The sequence below is a fragment of the Thunnus albacares genome, chromosome 6 (genome assembly GCF_914725855.1).
Source record: "Thunnus albacares chromosome 6, fThuAlb1.1, whole genome shotgun sequence".
In the NCBI taxonomy this organism is placed as follows: domain Eukaryota; kingdom Metazoa; phylum Chordata; class Actinopteri; order Scombriformes; family Scombridae; genus Thunnus; species Thunnus albacares.
In genome coordinates, this window is record NC_058111.1 from 16,974,980 (window position 1) to 16,992,049 (window position 17,070).

Here is a 17,070-nt window from a genome sequence, read left to right on the forward strand (position 1 = left end):
CTATAAAACTTACCTCTTTACCAGTGCAGAAAATGAGAAAACCACAAAATATGATTTCTTTTTTTGAACCAAGAACATTGCTGAACATTGAACATTGCGAAGCGTCGTCATAGCAGTGTCATTCTGAGTATGTCAATACTAAAATTAGCATTTAGCTAAAAGCACCGTTAGCACCGCTAAAAGTACAGCCTCTCTCACTGCTGCTAACATGGCTGTAGACTCTGAGGGTGTTTTCAAACATATAGTTGGTTTGCTATGGTCCGATTGTTTTTTTTTGGTTTCCTCTTTTGGTTTTTTTTTATACATACACACACACACACACACACACACAAAAAGAATCACTAAAAGCCACATGAGAACAATCTCTCTGCTCATTGGTCAGACATCTCTGGTCCTGAAGAAGCTCCTATCTGCCCAAATATCAATTAAGGCAACGTACTTTGTTGCTAGTCCAGGTCGAACCTTGATTCATTCTCCAGCAAGCTGCTAACAACTGTTAACTTTGCTAATTTGCAAACCGTACTCTGCTATGGGAGCCATTTAGCTCAAACTTGCTAAGTACACCTTACAGTTGGGTCAGATGAAGGTCAGATCATGTTCCCACCACAAACAAACCACTACGGAAGTTATTTGTGACTGAACCAAGACTATTTCCTCTAAAGGATCTCGGCGCAATTGTTTTGGTCCGTGTCTGAGTACAATTGCTGTGCTGTTGTGTTCAGATCTGCACAAACGAATTGTACCAAGGGGGTAAAATGAAACCAGTGTCTGATTCAACCGGATTAAACAATGTAGATTTGAAATCGCCCTTGGTCTTGTATAAAAATGGGAGGCAAATGGAGGGCAGTTGGGAAGCAGGGACAAGCATGTGACAGGTGAGGCACATGGGGACCAGGAAAGGCCTATAGGTATTGATGAATGAATGAATAAGGAGTTATTGAGGAGCTCATTGATTGTAAGCCAATTCAGGATTAATGGGTGCCAATAGGTTGTCTTGGTTCTTGAATAGTGGATTAGGGTCACAGGAGATGGTTACACTTAAGCAGTCCTCCTCTTCTTTCCTGCACTTCATTCACATCTTCCTCTTAATAATGCTTTTGTCTATTTGTAGGAGTGGTACAGCTAAAAACAGGCCAAATGTTGACAAGTTCTATTGTGTATCATCATTGAAATGTCCCTTTTTGTCTCCGGGATTTGTTTTGGCGAGTGCATGTTGTTTGTTGGTTTGTTCTGCCTACAGTTGTCAACTACACAGTAAGACTGAGAGAAGCTCTTTTAATTGTCAGACAGAAAGGTGGTGAGAGAGGCGACCATTAATGGATGTATGTATGAATAGGTGGATGGGTAGGCTACACATTTTTAATAAACTCTGAGCCCAAGCAGTTTAGTGTACAGGACTACAGTTTCAGAATATCTCATAGCTTTTAAACTTTATCTTGCACTGTGATTTGATAATCTAACTCTTACTTTCTGGTTCTATAATCTGACATTTCCTATTTAGCTCTGTATTTCCTCCTTCTGGAGTGTACAGAGGCAAGAGGAGGAAACTGGGGAACTGTTGTACTGAATTTGATTGGAAGGAAGTGTTTCTCTATACACTCTCTCTTTGACCCGAGGAAAACAATTATTGTCTCCCTCTAGCCCTCAGCCCCCTGTCAGTTTCCTCAGCTCATTCAATGCTGTAGCTGTTGCCTTTTTAGCCACGTCAGTAGCATGACGCTATGGGTGGCAATGTGGGTCTTCCAGTTTGGACCAGACTGAAATATCTATTGGATAGATTGCTGAGAAATTTTATACAGACATTCATGGTCCCCAGAGGATCAAGCCTACCGTCTTTGGTGATCCACTGACTTGATTTCATTCAAGGTTCTTAGACGATGAATCCTGTTGACTTCGGTGATCTCCTGACCTTTCCTCTAGCATCACCATGAAGCTCATATTTTTGTCTTGAGTGAAATGAAACTATTGGATGGATTACAATGCAATTTGATGCAAACATTCATGTTCCCGTCAGGATGAATTGTTGTCATTATAGCTGCTAACATGAACATGTTAGCATTATTATCATTGTGAGCATGTTTGCATGTTAACGTTAGCATTTAGCTAAAAGCAGCACTCTGCTTAAGTACAGCCTCATAGATCTGGTAGCTTGGCTGGAGACTCTTCTTGTTCTTGGACATCTTGTAATTTTGCATACATGGTCACAAAACAATTCTGTTAGTTTGATTAAAGTGGTTTAGATATTGCATTACTTTATTCTGTCCCGAATTATAATGGATTTTGTCTTGTCTGGTCTTTGCTTTTATAATTCCATATTTAAATTGTAACAATATGAATCTGAAAAGATATTATTGAATTATGCTGCTCCAAGAATGTTTTTTTTAACTTATCTGATAACATGCAGGCTTAATGTATCATGGTACATTGCTGTTTATCTGAGAACTTTTACATCTGGTAGCTGAGCCATTATCCACTCCAAATACACTTTGACTCTGTTTTAACCACAAATAGGATTTGGAAAAATAACATTGTGATTAATGCATGCTAACTACATAATAGAACTTAGAAATGTAATTAACAGTAACTTCCTGCACCTAATTGGTATAGCTCTGTTATTCATTAGATTCCACTGAGGACAAAATATGGGATATTATATGCATATTAGACACATTACTTTTTGATGTTAGGAACACAGCTTAAAGAGCACCATTTATTATTTATTGTCTCTTTTGTTTTCACTCGGGATTGCAGCGGTGAATACAGCAGTTAGTGTTAGCACTACTATAAGCTTCTAAAATGGCAAAGCTCTGATTGGAGGCTGTTGGTCATTATAAGATGGTGCAGTGGAAAAAAGATGAAAAACTGACTGATGCAGAGACGATCAGTTTGTCAAAAACAAACTCACTGATACACAGACAAACTGTGTCTTTCACTCATACATTCTGTTTCTTTCTTTTACACAAAAACACATACAGGACACGGGGAAAAGCTTTAGGGAGAATTACTGTAATAATGTAGGTTTGTTGATAATGTGTTTGTATTCAGCAGGTGATGAATCTCTGCTGCATAATTGTCAAATCTATAGTACTAAGACTTTTAACTCCTTCCCCTCCACCTCAAAAACAAGAGAAATGCTGCAGTGTTAACTTGGATGTGTCAGAATGAAGACTTTCAAATGAAACTGAGCAATTTGAGCCAAGAGCCACAGAAATACACATGAATTCTTTAAATATTTAAATGACTTGTTAAAGTCAATGCTTATTGCCCTCATACAATTTGATATTGTGTATTTAAATTTTCTTTTTATTCACTGACTTAGAGGCTGCATTCATTTAATTTAGTGCATTAATGTGTTTTTTTTCTCTCAGACTTTCTCATTTGTGTTCCATTAGGTCTGGATCACTGCTCTCTCTTCGTAAACTATCTGACACCTAAGTGTCTCCATTACCGCAGAGGCTTGAGCAGAGGAGGCGGTAGGTCTTGTAATATTGCACAGCAAGTGTGTGTGTGTGTGTGTAAGGTTCATGAAGACAGATTGACCATATACTGGGGGAAGAAACAAGAAAAACGAGAAGAAAAACCTAAATATACTGTACTTGACAGAGGGACTGCAGCTTTCAGGTCACTATGGTCAACAAGAAACCCTTCTCACTATGCCCTTCTTCTATTATTTAATTCAGTCGCCACCTACTAATATTACAATACAAATACTCTGTAAGGCAGCCTTATATTGTGAGGAAAACATCTGACCACCTGTTACCTAGACTGTCTGATTTAAAAGGGTTAGTGGGATGTAATATACAGGAGGAGAGTACAATGTGTAAACTTTTCCCAAACACATTTTCTTCTTGGGAAACTTGTATTGAACTAGAGAGTGAAACAATAAGTTGGCTTAAAAACAGCCCTGAAGAGTTTGTTTTCTGTCTTCGTGGCGACACTGTGTGACCAAAAAAAAAAAAAAAACACAAAAGGTAAGAATTTTAGGTGGGCAAGAAAATGCCAAATGGTGCTCATCTACATTTTTTGAAATAAGCAGGCTTCTCCCTGATGGCGCAAGTTCATAACGCACACACTGTCTCACTTCCTGTCTCAATCTTTTATCACCTGCTGCAACAAATGTCCCATACAGGACAGTGGCCTGATGGGAAAATGGGAAATGGGCTATCATCAGGCTAACAGGGCACCACAGTCCACTAATCAGATCAGGAAACTGGGTGTGTGTGTCTCAGAGAGCGAAAACGTGCGTGTGTGTGTGTGTGTGTGTGTGTGTGAGGTAGGGGTGGCCTGTAAACTCAGCGGAGCGCTAATGGCAGTCATGTTTCAGGAGGTGGCGGGCTGCAGAGTTTTAGGCATCACTCGGACCCAGCGAGGGGCCTTTCCGGGTCCGTGTGTGCTGTCGTCTGAGCGTGAGTCAGCTGGCCGTAGAGGAGAGTAAATATTTATGTTCAAGAAAGGAAACAAGTATTTCCCCTCCCCAGCTGTAGAACAATAATTCCCTCCTTCTCCTGCTCTCTGTGTCTGCTTCTCAGAATAGCAGTAATTATCACACTTCCCTGCATTCATTCGAGGACCTCATTGTCCCAGGCAGCTAACGGGCAGGCCGACCACTAAAGAAAAAATACAGTTGATTACATACTCTTGTCAGTTAAGTCATTTAATGGCCCATACAGTTGATTTTATATATATAAAATATCATATCGTTAAATTTATTATTTTTGTACATAGTTTAATGCCTTGCTGGGATCATGCTCAGAATGATAGTTCACACAAAACCTACTGGATATTTTTATAAAAGCAGCTGCAGTCGTTCTGAATTCATGCATATACATACATTACTTATTTAATATTAAGTAATCACAATAATGGAATGCGCCATTAAGAGTCAATTTAAGTCTATTTAATTTATATAGCTTAAAATCAAAAATCACAAATTTGCCTCAGAGGGTTTTGTAATCTGTACTCTCTGTCCTGCGATTTGAATGAGGAAAAAAAATGTTACTGGGAAAAAGAGGGAGAACCTTGGAAAGAGCAACCCTGGTGGGGGTCCCTCTTGCATAACAGGAGGATATGCAACAGTATGTACAGAGAAACCCTTCAGTTAGTGAGGTTTGACAGATTTATCAAACCTTATATGATGACGTAACCCTTCATTTTGATAATGAATCTTAAAAATCACGAGAAGTGTTTATACAGCAGTAATATCAAAAACTCACAGTTTGTTGTTACAGTCCATGTTGGTAATTTGTCCTTCATGAAGAACAGCAGTTGTAGTCAGCTGGAATTCATGTTGTTACATTAGGTCCTAATGTTCATATCCAAAATATGCATTTTTACTATCAAATACTTGTAGACTTGAAAGTTTAAATGTTGGCGGGTTTGTCCTTCTATAGAAAGCAGCTGCAGTCATAATAATTTGAAACTGTAATCCGTACATGATTCATTACTGAAAGAAGTAATCAGATTACCGTAATATCCTTCCATGCATTATTGAGAAAGAACAGAATAGAAGAGAAACCCTTCAGTCAGTAAGGTCATGACAAAATTGGTCAAAGCCTACAGGACCATGCAATCCTCTAACAGTGAAATCAAAAACCTACTGTTGTTAGAGGATGAAAGTAGTTTAACAAAATAATCTGAACTAAAGGTCACTGATGAAGACTGGGAGATGCAGATGAAAGCTCTGGAAAAAAATTGTAACTGCACTTTGATTAAAGATAACTTTGTCTAGGGTCAGCTCTATTGTTAAGATTTTTAGTTTGTTTTGTCCTCCATAGAGAGCTTCAGCTGTGAATTAAAATCGGCCACAATGTTTTTTAGTGGTGACAAGTTTTCATGAAATACTGACTTTGAAATTGTAATCCCTCACACTATTTAGCACTGAAAAAAGTAATCACATTACTGTAATGCATTACTGAAGAGAGAAAGAAAAAGAGCAGGACTAAGAGACAAGTTGTTCAAGTTCAAGCTGTGCCGTCTGTACATCCTGCTCTCTCTCTCTTTTGTTACAAAGCAATATTCACATAATAATATCTGATTCATAGCTACACATAAAAAACAGTGGCGCATAAACCACAAGAGATAATACAGTCAAAGTGTAGAGTCTCACTTCTGTTGATATTATCATTTCTACTTAAACTGCTGATTGTTTGTGAAAGGAATACAAAATCAATACTATGTGCCGTCAGAGGAGGTTGTAAAGACAGAAAAAGCATTTTGCTTTGAATAAATAGCCCTCCCTTTCATAACAATCAGCACATTGATTGGAAAGCCAATACCACTCAGCCGGCCGGCTAACCAGAGAGATGAGGGAGCGGCCAATAAATGATCAGAATTAAGGCTGGTTTGAGGTGACTGAACCAATCAACGCAAGCCCATGGGAAGCCAGGACAGATTGTGGGATGGTGACAGGATCAGATCAAGTGCACATGATGTGCGTATGAGGTGCTGTCACTCAAACACACACACACACACATACACACAAACACATAAGCATTAGTGTCTAAAAGATCCTTGATTCTGACAAGCTGATAAATCAACATTATAAAGCTATCCTGTCTCTGTGTGCGAATACACACACACACACACAGTCCACGGGAAAATATCATCTTATTTACAATAACCTGACACTCCACTGTGGTGAAAATGGTATTAGATTCTTGATGACAAATAAAGAGAGTGAGAAAGAGAGGTAGAGAATGACGGGAATGTCGGGATGGGGGTTTTCTTGGAAGCTGCATTTTTTAGTATGCATGTTGATCCTGTTAGGCTGAAATGCAATAACAGATTCGTAGGTCCGCTCCACAGGAGGAAAGACCCTCCCAACTCTCTCCGACTACCTTCTATTTATCATCCACACATTGACTGTCGCTGGAAAGAATATATTGCTTTAAAAAGTCGCTGCTGTAATAGCATTTATCTAATTTCCATAAATTTTCATCGGGAATTTGATATTTTCTTCATGGGTGAACAACATAAACTATTTAAAGAGGATGCTGGTGTGGCAAACTTTTCCTCCCATCCTTAAATTTGCTTTTGGGTCTTCCCTTTTGATGGATTTATGGTAGTCAGTGTAGGAGGGATTCACATACTGGGCAGTTTGAGTAGCATACAAACACACACACACACACACATCACAGTGTTCACAACTCTGGATGTTCCTTACATAAATCATTTACTTTTACTGTCTGATATAACTTCTTTCACAGACTAACAATCTATTTATTAAATGATACTAATAAATCTCTAGTTTGTTTCTCAAGCGCTGAAGTCATCTGTGTGACCTACTTAACCTGTTGTTTTGTTATATTTCACAGTAGATGACCATAACATGAGATTCTAATTGATGAGACTGATGTTAACACATACAGCTCATCTGTTTTACAACAAGCTCTCACACCTAAATGACAAAATAGGTCAGCGCATTTTATGATCTGCCACTTCTGAGGTTGAGGTTTGGTTAAATTTAGGCAACAAAAACTACTTTGCAAAGGAATCTGAAAGATAGTAGTCATGGCTAAAAGAATCTCAACAGTGGTCTTCAGTGTGAAAAGACATCTACTACATCCTCAGACGGTTTGTGGCGCATTAAGGCCGTGTTCAGACAGGCAACAGCATTGCATGACAAATACAGCTCCCCTCATTCATTTTAATGTGACCACTTGGATGGTACAACCACTCGTAGTCATCCAGTAAAAACAATTAATCTGGCTCAAATTTTGACATGGAACCTCTTCTTATGTTGGCCAACCGAATACATCCAAGCCCATTTTCTTGGTACATTACTTTGCAACATGAACGCTGTTTTTCTACTATTCACTTGGCAATAGTTGCGAAGGAGGATAAAATGTCTGCCGCTGTAATAACTTTTTTTCTGTTTAAATCTTTTTTTATTAAAGAAGCAGTCGTAGAACACATTCAATATTACAAATTTGCCCTCACTTTAGGGTTAGGGACAGACAAACAAAAAGAAGAGAAAAAAAAACAAAAGAAAAAAAGTAACAAAAACAAAAGACATGCACACAACGATCCCCTTTCCCACCCCCTCCCCACCTCCCAGGACTTTACATCCTGTCACACCATCAATTTCGTACAACTAATCAGTTTGTATCAGAGAGGGGGATGCCAAATCCTGTTGAACTGTTTCAGTTTGTTTAATAGAAAGAACCATATTCTCTCCAGGTGAGAAAGTTTTACTATTTCTTCCAGCCATAATTTGACAGATGGGACCTCTGCCTTTTCCAACAAACATCAAAATAAGTTTCTTTGCTATGATAAGTGCATAAGATAGCAGTTGTTGACATTTATTAAGCAGGGAAAACTGATCGATGAGACTCCAAGCTCCACCAGAAGTGGGTCAGGTTCTGTTACTGTATGCAGCATATTTGATCAAATTTGGAATATGTTAGTCCAAAATAGAGTTAACTAAGGCCAGAGAACATAACTGTGGAGAAGAGTGGCTACTTCAGTATGGCATTTGTCACACAGTGGGGGTACATCTGGAAAGAGTTTGTGTAACTTTGTTTTAGTGTAATGAAGTCTGTTGATGATCTTAAATTGAATAAGACAGTGCCTTGAGTTGGCGGAGCATTTGTGTATGTTCTCCAGAGCCTTATCTCAAAGATCAGCATCTATCTCTGTACCCATCTTCTGTTCCCAGTGTGTTTTTATATCCTGCACAGAGGGTGAGGTTCTGAATAATAATGAGTTATAGAGTAAAGATAATGATGTCATTCCCTGGCTCCCGTCTTATAACCTGACACACCAGATGGTTTGTTACGCAGAACCATCTGAGAAGTCGTCCATGGAAACTGTTTGGAAAAAGGCAGGCACTTTCAAAAAATACTTGGCAGGTGATTGGATGAAATATCTGTCTATCACCGTCTTACCTTGTGCTGCAGCTGGAGTCGCGATTGGTCAGGCAGACACAAGCGCAGAACTTGAAGCCTGACAAGATGGATTCTCTCGTGATGACTTCAAACTGGACTTCCTGGATCACATTTCATTGTCTCACATTTTACCTGATCACATCACAGCCCCACTAATGTAGCTCTTGCTTTAATTTAAAGCAAAACAGTCTGTTTTTGGTCTGAATACCTGCATCATGACACAAGTAGTACAGGAGAAATAATTTGTTGTTGCATCCAGGGCAATGAATTACCACTAAGCCTTGTGTCTATACAAGCTACTAACAGGCCACAACATACATTCCTTAACACTATGAACTGCCTTCCGGGAGAGACTGTGTAAAGATATGCGCTGTTATCCACGTATTTAAACAATAACACATCACCTTTTTCTCTATGATGGCCAGTTATTCCAGCTTTTCATAAATCGGCCCTTACGTTAAACCCCTATGAGTCCAACTTGTCTTCCATAGTTCCCTCGAGATGGGTGGTGGGATGTTCTCTTGTGCGTCGTTAACTGAGCACTGACCGCTCATAGCTTGCCATTGGTTTCACTTAATTTAGGTTAACATACAGTATAAACAGACAGACAAAAACAAAACAAAAATACTTCAGGCACAAAGGTCATCATTCATTGTCAATCATAGTCTCAGCAAAGTAGTTATTCGCTTTTCTGCAGCACGCCAACATTCTTACGTTTGTTTTTCCTTCCTCTTCCTGGCATTCTGCCTCTGACCGGCTCATATTAGATAAGACCCTTTTTCTTCACGTTCAAAACCAATCAATAGCACAATGACAACCATGTGACCGTGACTCTTATATTTAACCTGTTTGTAGTGTCTGCATGTAATGCACATGATTTCTTTATGTTGTGTGTGATGAGTGATGATTGGGCATAGTAAGCATAAACCTTGTGATTAGAATTAGATCTATGTAGCAGCGCGTTAGATTGATGTTCTTAAATGATAGCCGCATTAAGCATGACTAGTTAGATGTTGATAGTAAAAGCCAGCAGCCCAGTACCCTATGAAGCAGGCGGAGAACAGTGCTCCATCAAAGACCTCAATCCCGGAGAATGTCATTATATCTCCCTACAAGCATCTATGTCCAGATGGCCCCCAACCTGCTGCTACCACCATCAACAAGAGGCTCAGTTTGTGGCGCTGCTCACATTGTATGGGTTTGTGTATGCATTACACTTCAGTAAACGAATCCACTAATATTCTTCCCACCTTAGAACAAATAAATGAGAAAATTAGATTGTCTTTCAGTGATACAGAGAAGCTAGCAAGCCGTGGCATGTTTCCAGACAGTGTGAGATGCTGCAGAAGGCCTTGACCAGGACTAAGAGAAGGTGAAAGGACCACATTGCACCCTGTTTGGCATCTTCACACTTGGTTGTCAGGTTGGAAATTGATTTCAGGATTTGAATGCAAACTTTCAAGGGTCATCAAAACCCTGCTCTTGGCTACCTCTGACATTTTAACCCCTTACAGTGAGCCAGAGCTCAGCTATAGATCCTCAGGCAGGGCTCTCTTGACTGCTCCCAATTCTAGGCTAAGGGCAAAAGGTGAGAGAGGTTTCACTGTCAGGCCCTTTAAACTCTGGAAAGCCTGCTAACTTTAGGCCGGTTAAATCAGATTTGTATATTACATCACTTCTTACAGTCCATTTAAAAAAAAAAAAAAAAAGAGTAGAGATTTGACTTGGACTTACCTCACAAGAATTAAAAACAGCTCTGATAAAATGATAGGTGAAAAAGAGGTTCATGATATATACACAAGACAAAGCAGAGGCAGTAGATGATGTATGAGACACAGGGTGACACCAGAGGTGACTTAGGTGGAGTTTGGTTTTGTGGTTCAGATGAAGGCGAAATATTAGAAGTAAGGGTGAGAGAGTAGGCATAGAGAAGACTGACTGAAACAAGGTGGGGAGGGGGGGGTGATTCGGGCAGCAGGTGAGCGCGTGCCACTAGGGGGATTCATCTGTCCTGGGTTCAGACAGGGCCTCATTAGTGAGCAGTGAATTACACTCCAGACACGTCTTTATGTAGACTAATCATATTACAGCTAGCGCGCTCAGCTTCACCCCAGGGGGAGACAGGGGGAGGAAGTGGCGGCGGCGGAGGTTGGAGAACTTTACAATCTGATTTGTCCAGGAGAACTCAATGTAATCTAGCACCTCTGACTGACACCGTTTTATCTATCTGTCCATCTATCTGGCTGCGTGCGTCACATGACTCCTCCCCTGCTCACCGGCTCGCTCTGCCTCCTTCTCTACCTCCTCAGCGCACACCTACCCTGCAAACTCTTCTTCATCCCTTCCTCTGGCTTGTTTTCTCTACTCTCCCCCCCTACCACCACTACCCCCCTCCACCTCTATCTTTCTCCCACCTCTGTCACCCACCCACACTCTCCCTCCAAGCCAGTGCATCGCTGCCCCCACGTTGTCAGTTCTGACAAGCTGCTTTAATGGGCGATGTGGCGCGTGCCTCTGACCACTGAGCACAGTCATTAACCTTCACTGGCATAATTGAATTCAAGGTTGATTGCTCGTGACCCTCCCCCCTGCCGAGGTCCCTCTCAATGTACATATTCATTACAGGGCCCCGGCTCTAAATGGATTGCACAGGGAAAGCTGTAGCAATCATCCAGGCCGCTCGGCGGGGGCAGCGGCACGCTGCTCAGGGGCCGCGAGGGGACCGAGGACGGAGCGATGGGAGGAGGGGGAAAAAGAGGAGGGGCACTAATTGCATGCTAGAGGAAGAGGATCAGATTATGAAAAGAGTGAGAGAATGAAGATGGATCCCCGTGACACTGTCAAATTAAGGGCAAGCCTTGTAACGCGGCGAGACACTGAAATGTACAGTGGCACACCGCTACACCGGAGGAACGGGAGATTGGGGGAGGAGATGGAGACGGAGGGAGGGAAGGACAGAAAGAAAGGGAGCGAGAAATGGATGGGGGAAAGAGATGAGAGAGAGGCCATTGAGGCTAAGAGAGAATTGAATGTAGGAGAATGAAGTAATATAGACACACACACACACGCATACACATACACACAAGTGTGGACACACACACACACTCGGGCTGGTTTCAGTGTGAAGGGGAGCATATATATCACATCACCCCGACACTCCCCCCCCCCCACCCAAACAGCACCAGCACCACCCGCCACCCCCAAGCCAGCAGGTCTCTAACTCTCCCCTCTCTAATAGCTGTCAGATTACTATCAGCCAAACAAGACATCCAGCCTCGCCTCCTCCCCCCTCCTCTCACCCTTCCTCTCACCCCCACCCACTCCGTTGCCATCTTCCACATTAACATCCTTTCCTCCTCCTTTTTTCGCTGTTTCCTACTACCTCTCTCTTTCCACCCATCCTTCTCCTGTGTTCCACCACCCTGTGGTAGCTCGCCGTCACCTCCTCCTGCTGAGCTACACCTCTACTATCGTCCCCAAAAGGAGGTCTACCTCAGCTGCGAGAGGGCTAAAGCAACTTTAAAGAGGGTAAAAGAAGAATGTAAATACACAAATCAATGAGTAGAGCAAACAATATAATCATTTCATTCAATGTTCCCACATTGACTCTTTCCACAACAAGATCCATCTTCTGACTCACATTTGATCTTCTTATTTGTGCCCCGCATCATTGCAAACTCACTTTTTGAGTTATTTGATCCTCTGGTTTCTTATTTCTTTTAGTAAAGTAATACTTTCAACAACTTTTAGGTTGCCAGTTTTTGAACAATCAGCATGACTTGCTTTGTCTTTTAGGCTAGCTCTTTTTATTTATAGTTTAACATTTTTTGGGAAGTACGCTTATTTGCGTTCTTTCCAAGAGTTAGATGAAAAGATCAATACCACTCTCGTGTCTGTTTGTTACATATGGAGCTGGAGCCTGGGGGCAAAATGGGGGGGGGGGAAATGGCTAGCCTGGCTCTGTCCAAGGGTAAGAAAAAACTTATGAAACTCACTAATTAACTCATAATTTGTTTAATCTGTATATATCTGTACTGACTGACTGATTGATGAATTAGAACAAACTGTGAAAACAACGTTGAGGACTAATTTTGTGGAAATCATTACTGCATGTAACTGCCCCATAAAACCACAAATTGTTGTTTTTACATTACCAGTTGTGTACGAATGAAGCAATCAAGATACGTCATGTGAATTAGTGAGCTTTAGAAGTACTGGTAAGCAGACTTAAGTTTGGAGAAAGCCATATGGTTCCTCTCTTCATGCTAATCTCTATCTCTTTGAAAGAACCCAAATAAGTGTATTTCACAAAATGTTTAAGTATTCCTTTAATGCCTTATTAGAAAGTAGGTATGAGTATTAGACTGGTTAGACATTTAGGTTGTAAGTCATTAAAGGGTCATGAATGAGTCTGCATAATAAGCCATCATTTCTACAGTTAAATGTTCATAAAAGGACACAGGTTTCTCGCTTTATAATAAGCCGTCAGCAAAAGGTAGCAAGTCATGTGCAATCATAAATGTTAATACAGTGAGTCATTAATAAATGGTTCCTACAGTAATCTTTCAAGTCTAGAGTGGTAAATGTTAATAAATTGTTCATAAATGGATTTTGGACCAGATGAGCTGCAGGCAATCGTCAGGAGGCACACGCTCATCCATAAATCCTTTGCAGGTGCTAGGAGGTAACAATTATCTGCACTCAAGATGAAAAAATACCAGCACATGGCTTTTTCCCCTTTGAGTTTATGAACATAACAACATTACAATGTTTCGACCACAAACGTTCGATGAGTGAAATTACTATTTGTGGTTGAAACATTGTTAAATCCAGATGGAATAAAGGAAGAACTGGAACAAGACAGCAGTTTGTGGTTATTGTTTCATCCTTCAGCCCTTTTCCAGAAGGTAAGTGATGAAACAGTCCATTGGAGTAGACTTCCTGATGAGCTAAAGATTCGAAAACATAAAGCAACTGTCATACAGGAGAAGAATAAACACCAGTCAAAGGGATTTTCCACAATTCCACAAACAAAAAGTTGTTGCTACTGATATATAAAGCATTAATAAATCATTCATCAACCATTAGTTACAACGTATAAACCTTTTATTTAGGCTGCATTACTGGAAAGTGGTGCCATTCTTTTTTGTAAACTAATGACTTCTGGATTTGACCTTTCGTTGGCCTTATGCACCGCTACTGTCGTCTGGCCGGAAACCTCTCCGCCCTTACAGACAGCCAGCAGTCCACAGAGAGTCATCCAACTGTCAATGCCCTGTACTGTTCCAGCTCTCGCGTATGTCTGCTGAGTACGAGCTGTGGGAGTGTGTGTTTGTGTCTGTGTGTACTCATACACATGTGATCGTCTTTTATCCCCCCTCATCATCACTAACAGGGTTTCCCAGGCTCTGGCCAGGAGAGTGTGGGTCACAGGGCAGGAATCAAACAGCAGAACAATGGAGAGCTTCCTCCACTTAACCTCCTAATGGGCTCTCAATGGCTCCCCTGGCTCCCTCAAAACTATCAGCCACTGGATTCACTTACCTCACTACACCAACCGGGGTGTGTGTGGGGGGTCTGAGTGGTGTGGACGTGGCATACTGCAAAAGAAAGCATGCATGTGTGTGTGTGAATGAGTGAGTGTAGGTGTGAGACCGAAAGCCAGACCACAGACGGACAGACAGAAACACTGAGGAGGTCCAACTGTTTCTGATGAGCTGAGCTGTGTGTTTTTTGTGTAATGGCATGCAGGCGGCGGATGGGAGAGCTGGAAATCTCACATTCTCACCACCACCTACTCATCGGGCTCACATGACGTGGACGACCCATGTTCACCAACAAAACACGTGTTTTCAGGTGTGAGCTTTTTCTCCAGCGTGTCTCCGCTGACCGGTACAGATGTCAGCATACAGTATGTGAGTGCAGAAGACTTTGCGTAGAGGCACTCAGCTCCGCTAGTTACACTTCAATAATTACTTTCAGCATGCGCTCCATCCCTAAGCACCTCGCAGCCCCCAAATCTGCAAAGACAAGTGGCCTCATTTATTTCCATGGAGGAAAATAATTTAGCAGTGGCGGGCGCTAACGAGCTAGAGCGGAGGGATTCCTAATTAGATTCACTTTGTTTGTGTCATTTTAATTACGTTGTGGTCCCCAGCAGTGGAGCCACCAGTGATCCTTCAGTCTCTTAGCTCTGCTGCCATGCATGCTACCGCACCAGGTCCCAGCAGAGCTTCACAAAAACCAACAAACTGAACTCTCCTTCCAGTCGACCAAAGCCATGACAGGCCCCGGGTTTATGTTAATTTGTTGATTCTGAGCATGTTTGACTGCTGTGTCGCTTTAATCTCCGAACAACACCACAAAGGTCACTGTCTTCTGATGCAAACAAATACACCCTCTCTAAACTTTTTTGGTGATGAATCATTATTTATTGCTGTAAATGAAAGGCATGGGGGACAGCTTTTCCTGCCTGTGTAGTCTTAAGCGGTGTGTTTATGTTCTGCTTTTGAAGGGAAAGCTTCACTAAACCGAACCACTTTGAGGTTCCTTTTGAAGTATTCCCCTAAGACACAGTTGCTAATTATTTGGTGTTTCATGATGAATTCAGCTCGGTTCATTAGACTGTTTTAACTGATGTTGCTGTCTTAGATCCTGTCTGCCTCAACGCACACACTGAACCATTTAGATAATTGAGTGATTAATTGATACCTAATGATCACCACAGACCTTATGTTCTACTTTCATTTCAAACTTGACAATTTATTACTGAGCTATTACCTGCAACTTGTGCGTGTTTGCAGCAGGAAGTGATGTGAACTGTTCAAGTGAGTTTTCTGCAGCCATTAGATGTTTGGTGTGAGGTGTGTTGCCTTATATCTGTAAAGGCATGAAGAAATACGATTAAAAAGAAAGGAGAGGGAATTTTTAAAAAGCTATAGTGAGGAAAAAAAACAGAATAGAGAGAGGGAGAGAGAAAGGAACCCTTGAGATGTTGCGGTGTCCCATCAGTGGTGTTGTTAGTGAGGCTTTCATCCCATCTGTCCCGTGTTGTGTGATAGTGATCAGTCTTCAGGGACCCACCTCAACAGATGAGGTCAGCCTCACCTGTCAATCACGCTGCTTCGGGCCAAGGCCTGGTCTGCAAGGGTCACCTCAAGTAGGGAATCCCAAACCCCCAGACCTTCAAATTGGAAAGACTTTCAGAGCAACCATAAATAAGATTTTGGCTGGGCGCTGCATTGTGTCAACAAATAAAGTTGAAAATAATTAAATTAAACTATCAATTTATCCTGGCTCAAGGGATCTCAAGAGCCCTGTGATGCAGGGACACACCGATATTGGCAGGCAATATTTGAAATCTGATCATATAATGAAAGCTATTAATACATCTTGCATCTTTGAAATGAAAATGTTGATCCTCTCCTCAAAGATATGGCTGCTTAGAAAGCAAAGGTGTGTTTTTAAGTAGTGGGTATTTCTCAAATATGTCTCATCAGGAAATTAACCTCAGGCCTACTGTAAGTCATTTGTAGTGTACATAAAACAATATATAGTACATGATGTGGTACTAGTACTATGATGGTGACTTGAAACTTCAGTGTTTCGCCTGTCAGTCTTTTTGACATGACCCCCTGCTGCATGTGTGTGTGTGTGTGTACTAAAACTAACACAGCTGATGAGCTGTATAAACAAATGAGCTGATCGCAGATATCTTTTTGTCCAGGAACAACATTTGAGTCCGTAGGACAATGCCTGCACAGAGGCTACACAGCTGTGTGTACACACACACACCAAGGTCCATTGCTGCAGGGTCATCATACTCCAAACACAACTCACAGTGGCCAGAAACACTTTGCAACAGGAAGACGGTAGCTCCATACCGCAGGAAATGTTAATGCTCCCACTGTTTTTGGAGTGACATCTTTTCTCATTTTGTTCTGTACAAACTCAGCCCATTCAGTAAATGAGCGCTGCCTTGTTTCTCTCTCAATGAGATACAAGGAGTATGGTGTAATGTGTGTATGTCAGCACTGATTGCTGTGCAGCATAATGCAGAATAGTGAATGTAAAGCAGCCCATCTGTGATTGTGAGTCAAGAATAAAGATGCAAACAGTGGGTTAGATGTACAAAGGCTGTATGCTTCTAATATGCCTGTGTGGTGTGCAAAAAAGGCCACAACCA

At 41.4% G+C, this 17,070-nt stretch overlaps 1 protein-coding gene across 2 annotated transcripts in view; it reads left to right on the forward strand.

Moving 5' to 3' along the window:
- rsrc1 (arginine/serine-rich coiled-coil 1) overlaps nucleotides 1-17,070 on the forward strand; it is a 226,355-nt gene that overhangs the window by 49,386 nt on the left and 159,899 nt on the right. For both annotated transcript variants that reach the window (XM_044354291.1, XM_044354290.1), the window contains one exon: nucleotides 3,393-3,473. In XM_044354291.1, coding sequence (XP_044210226.1) covers nucleotides 3,393-3,473 — 81 coding nt within the window. The remainder of the gene's footprint in view (nucleotides 1-3,392; nucleotides 3,474-17,070) is intronic.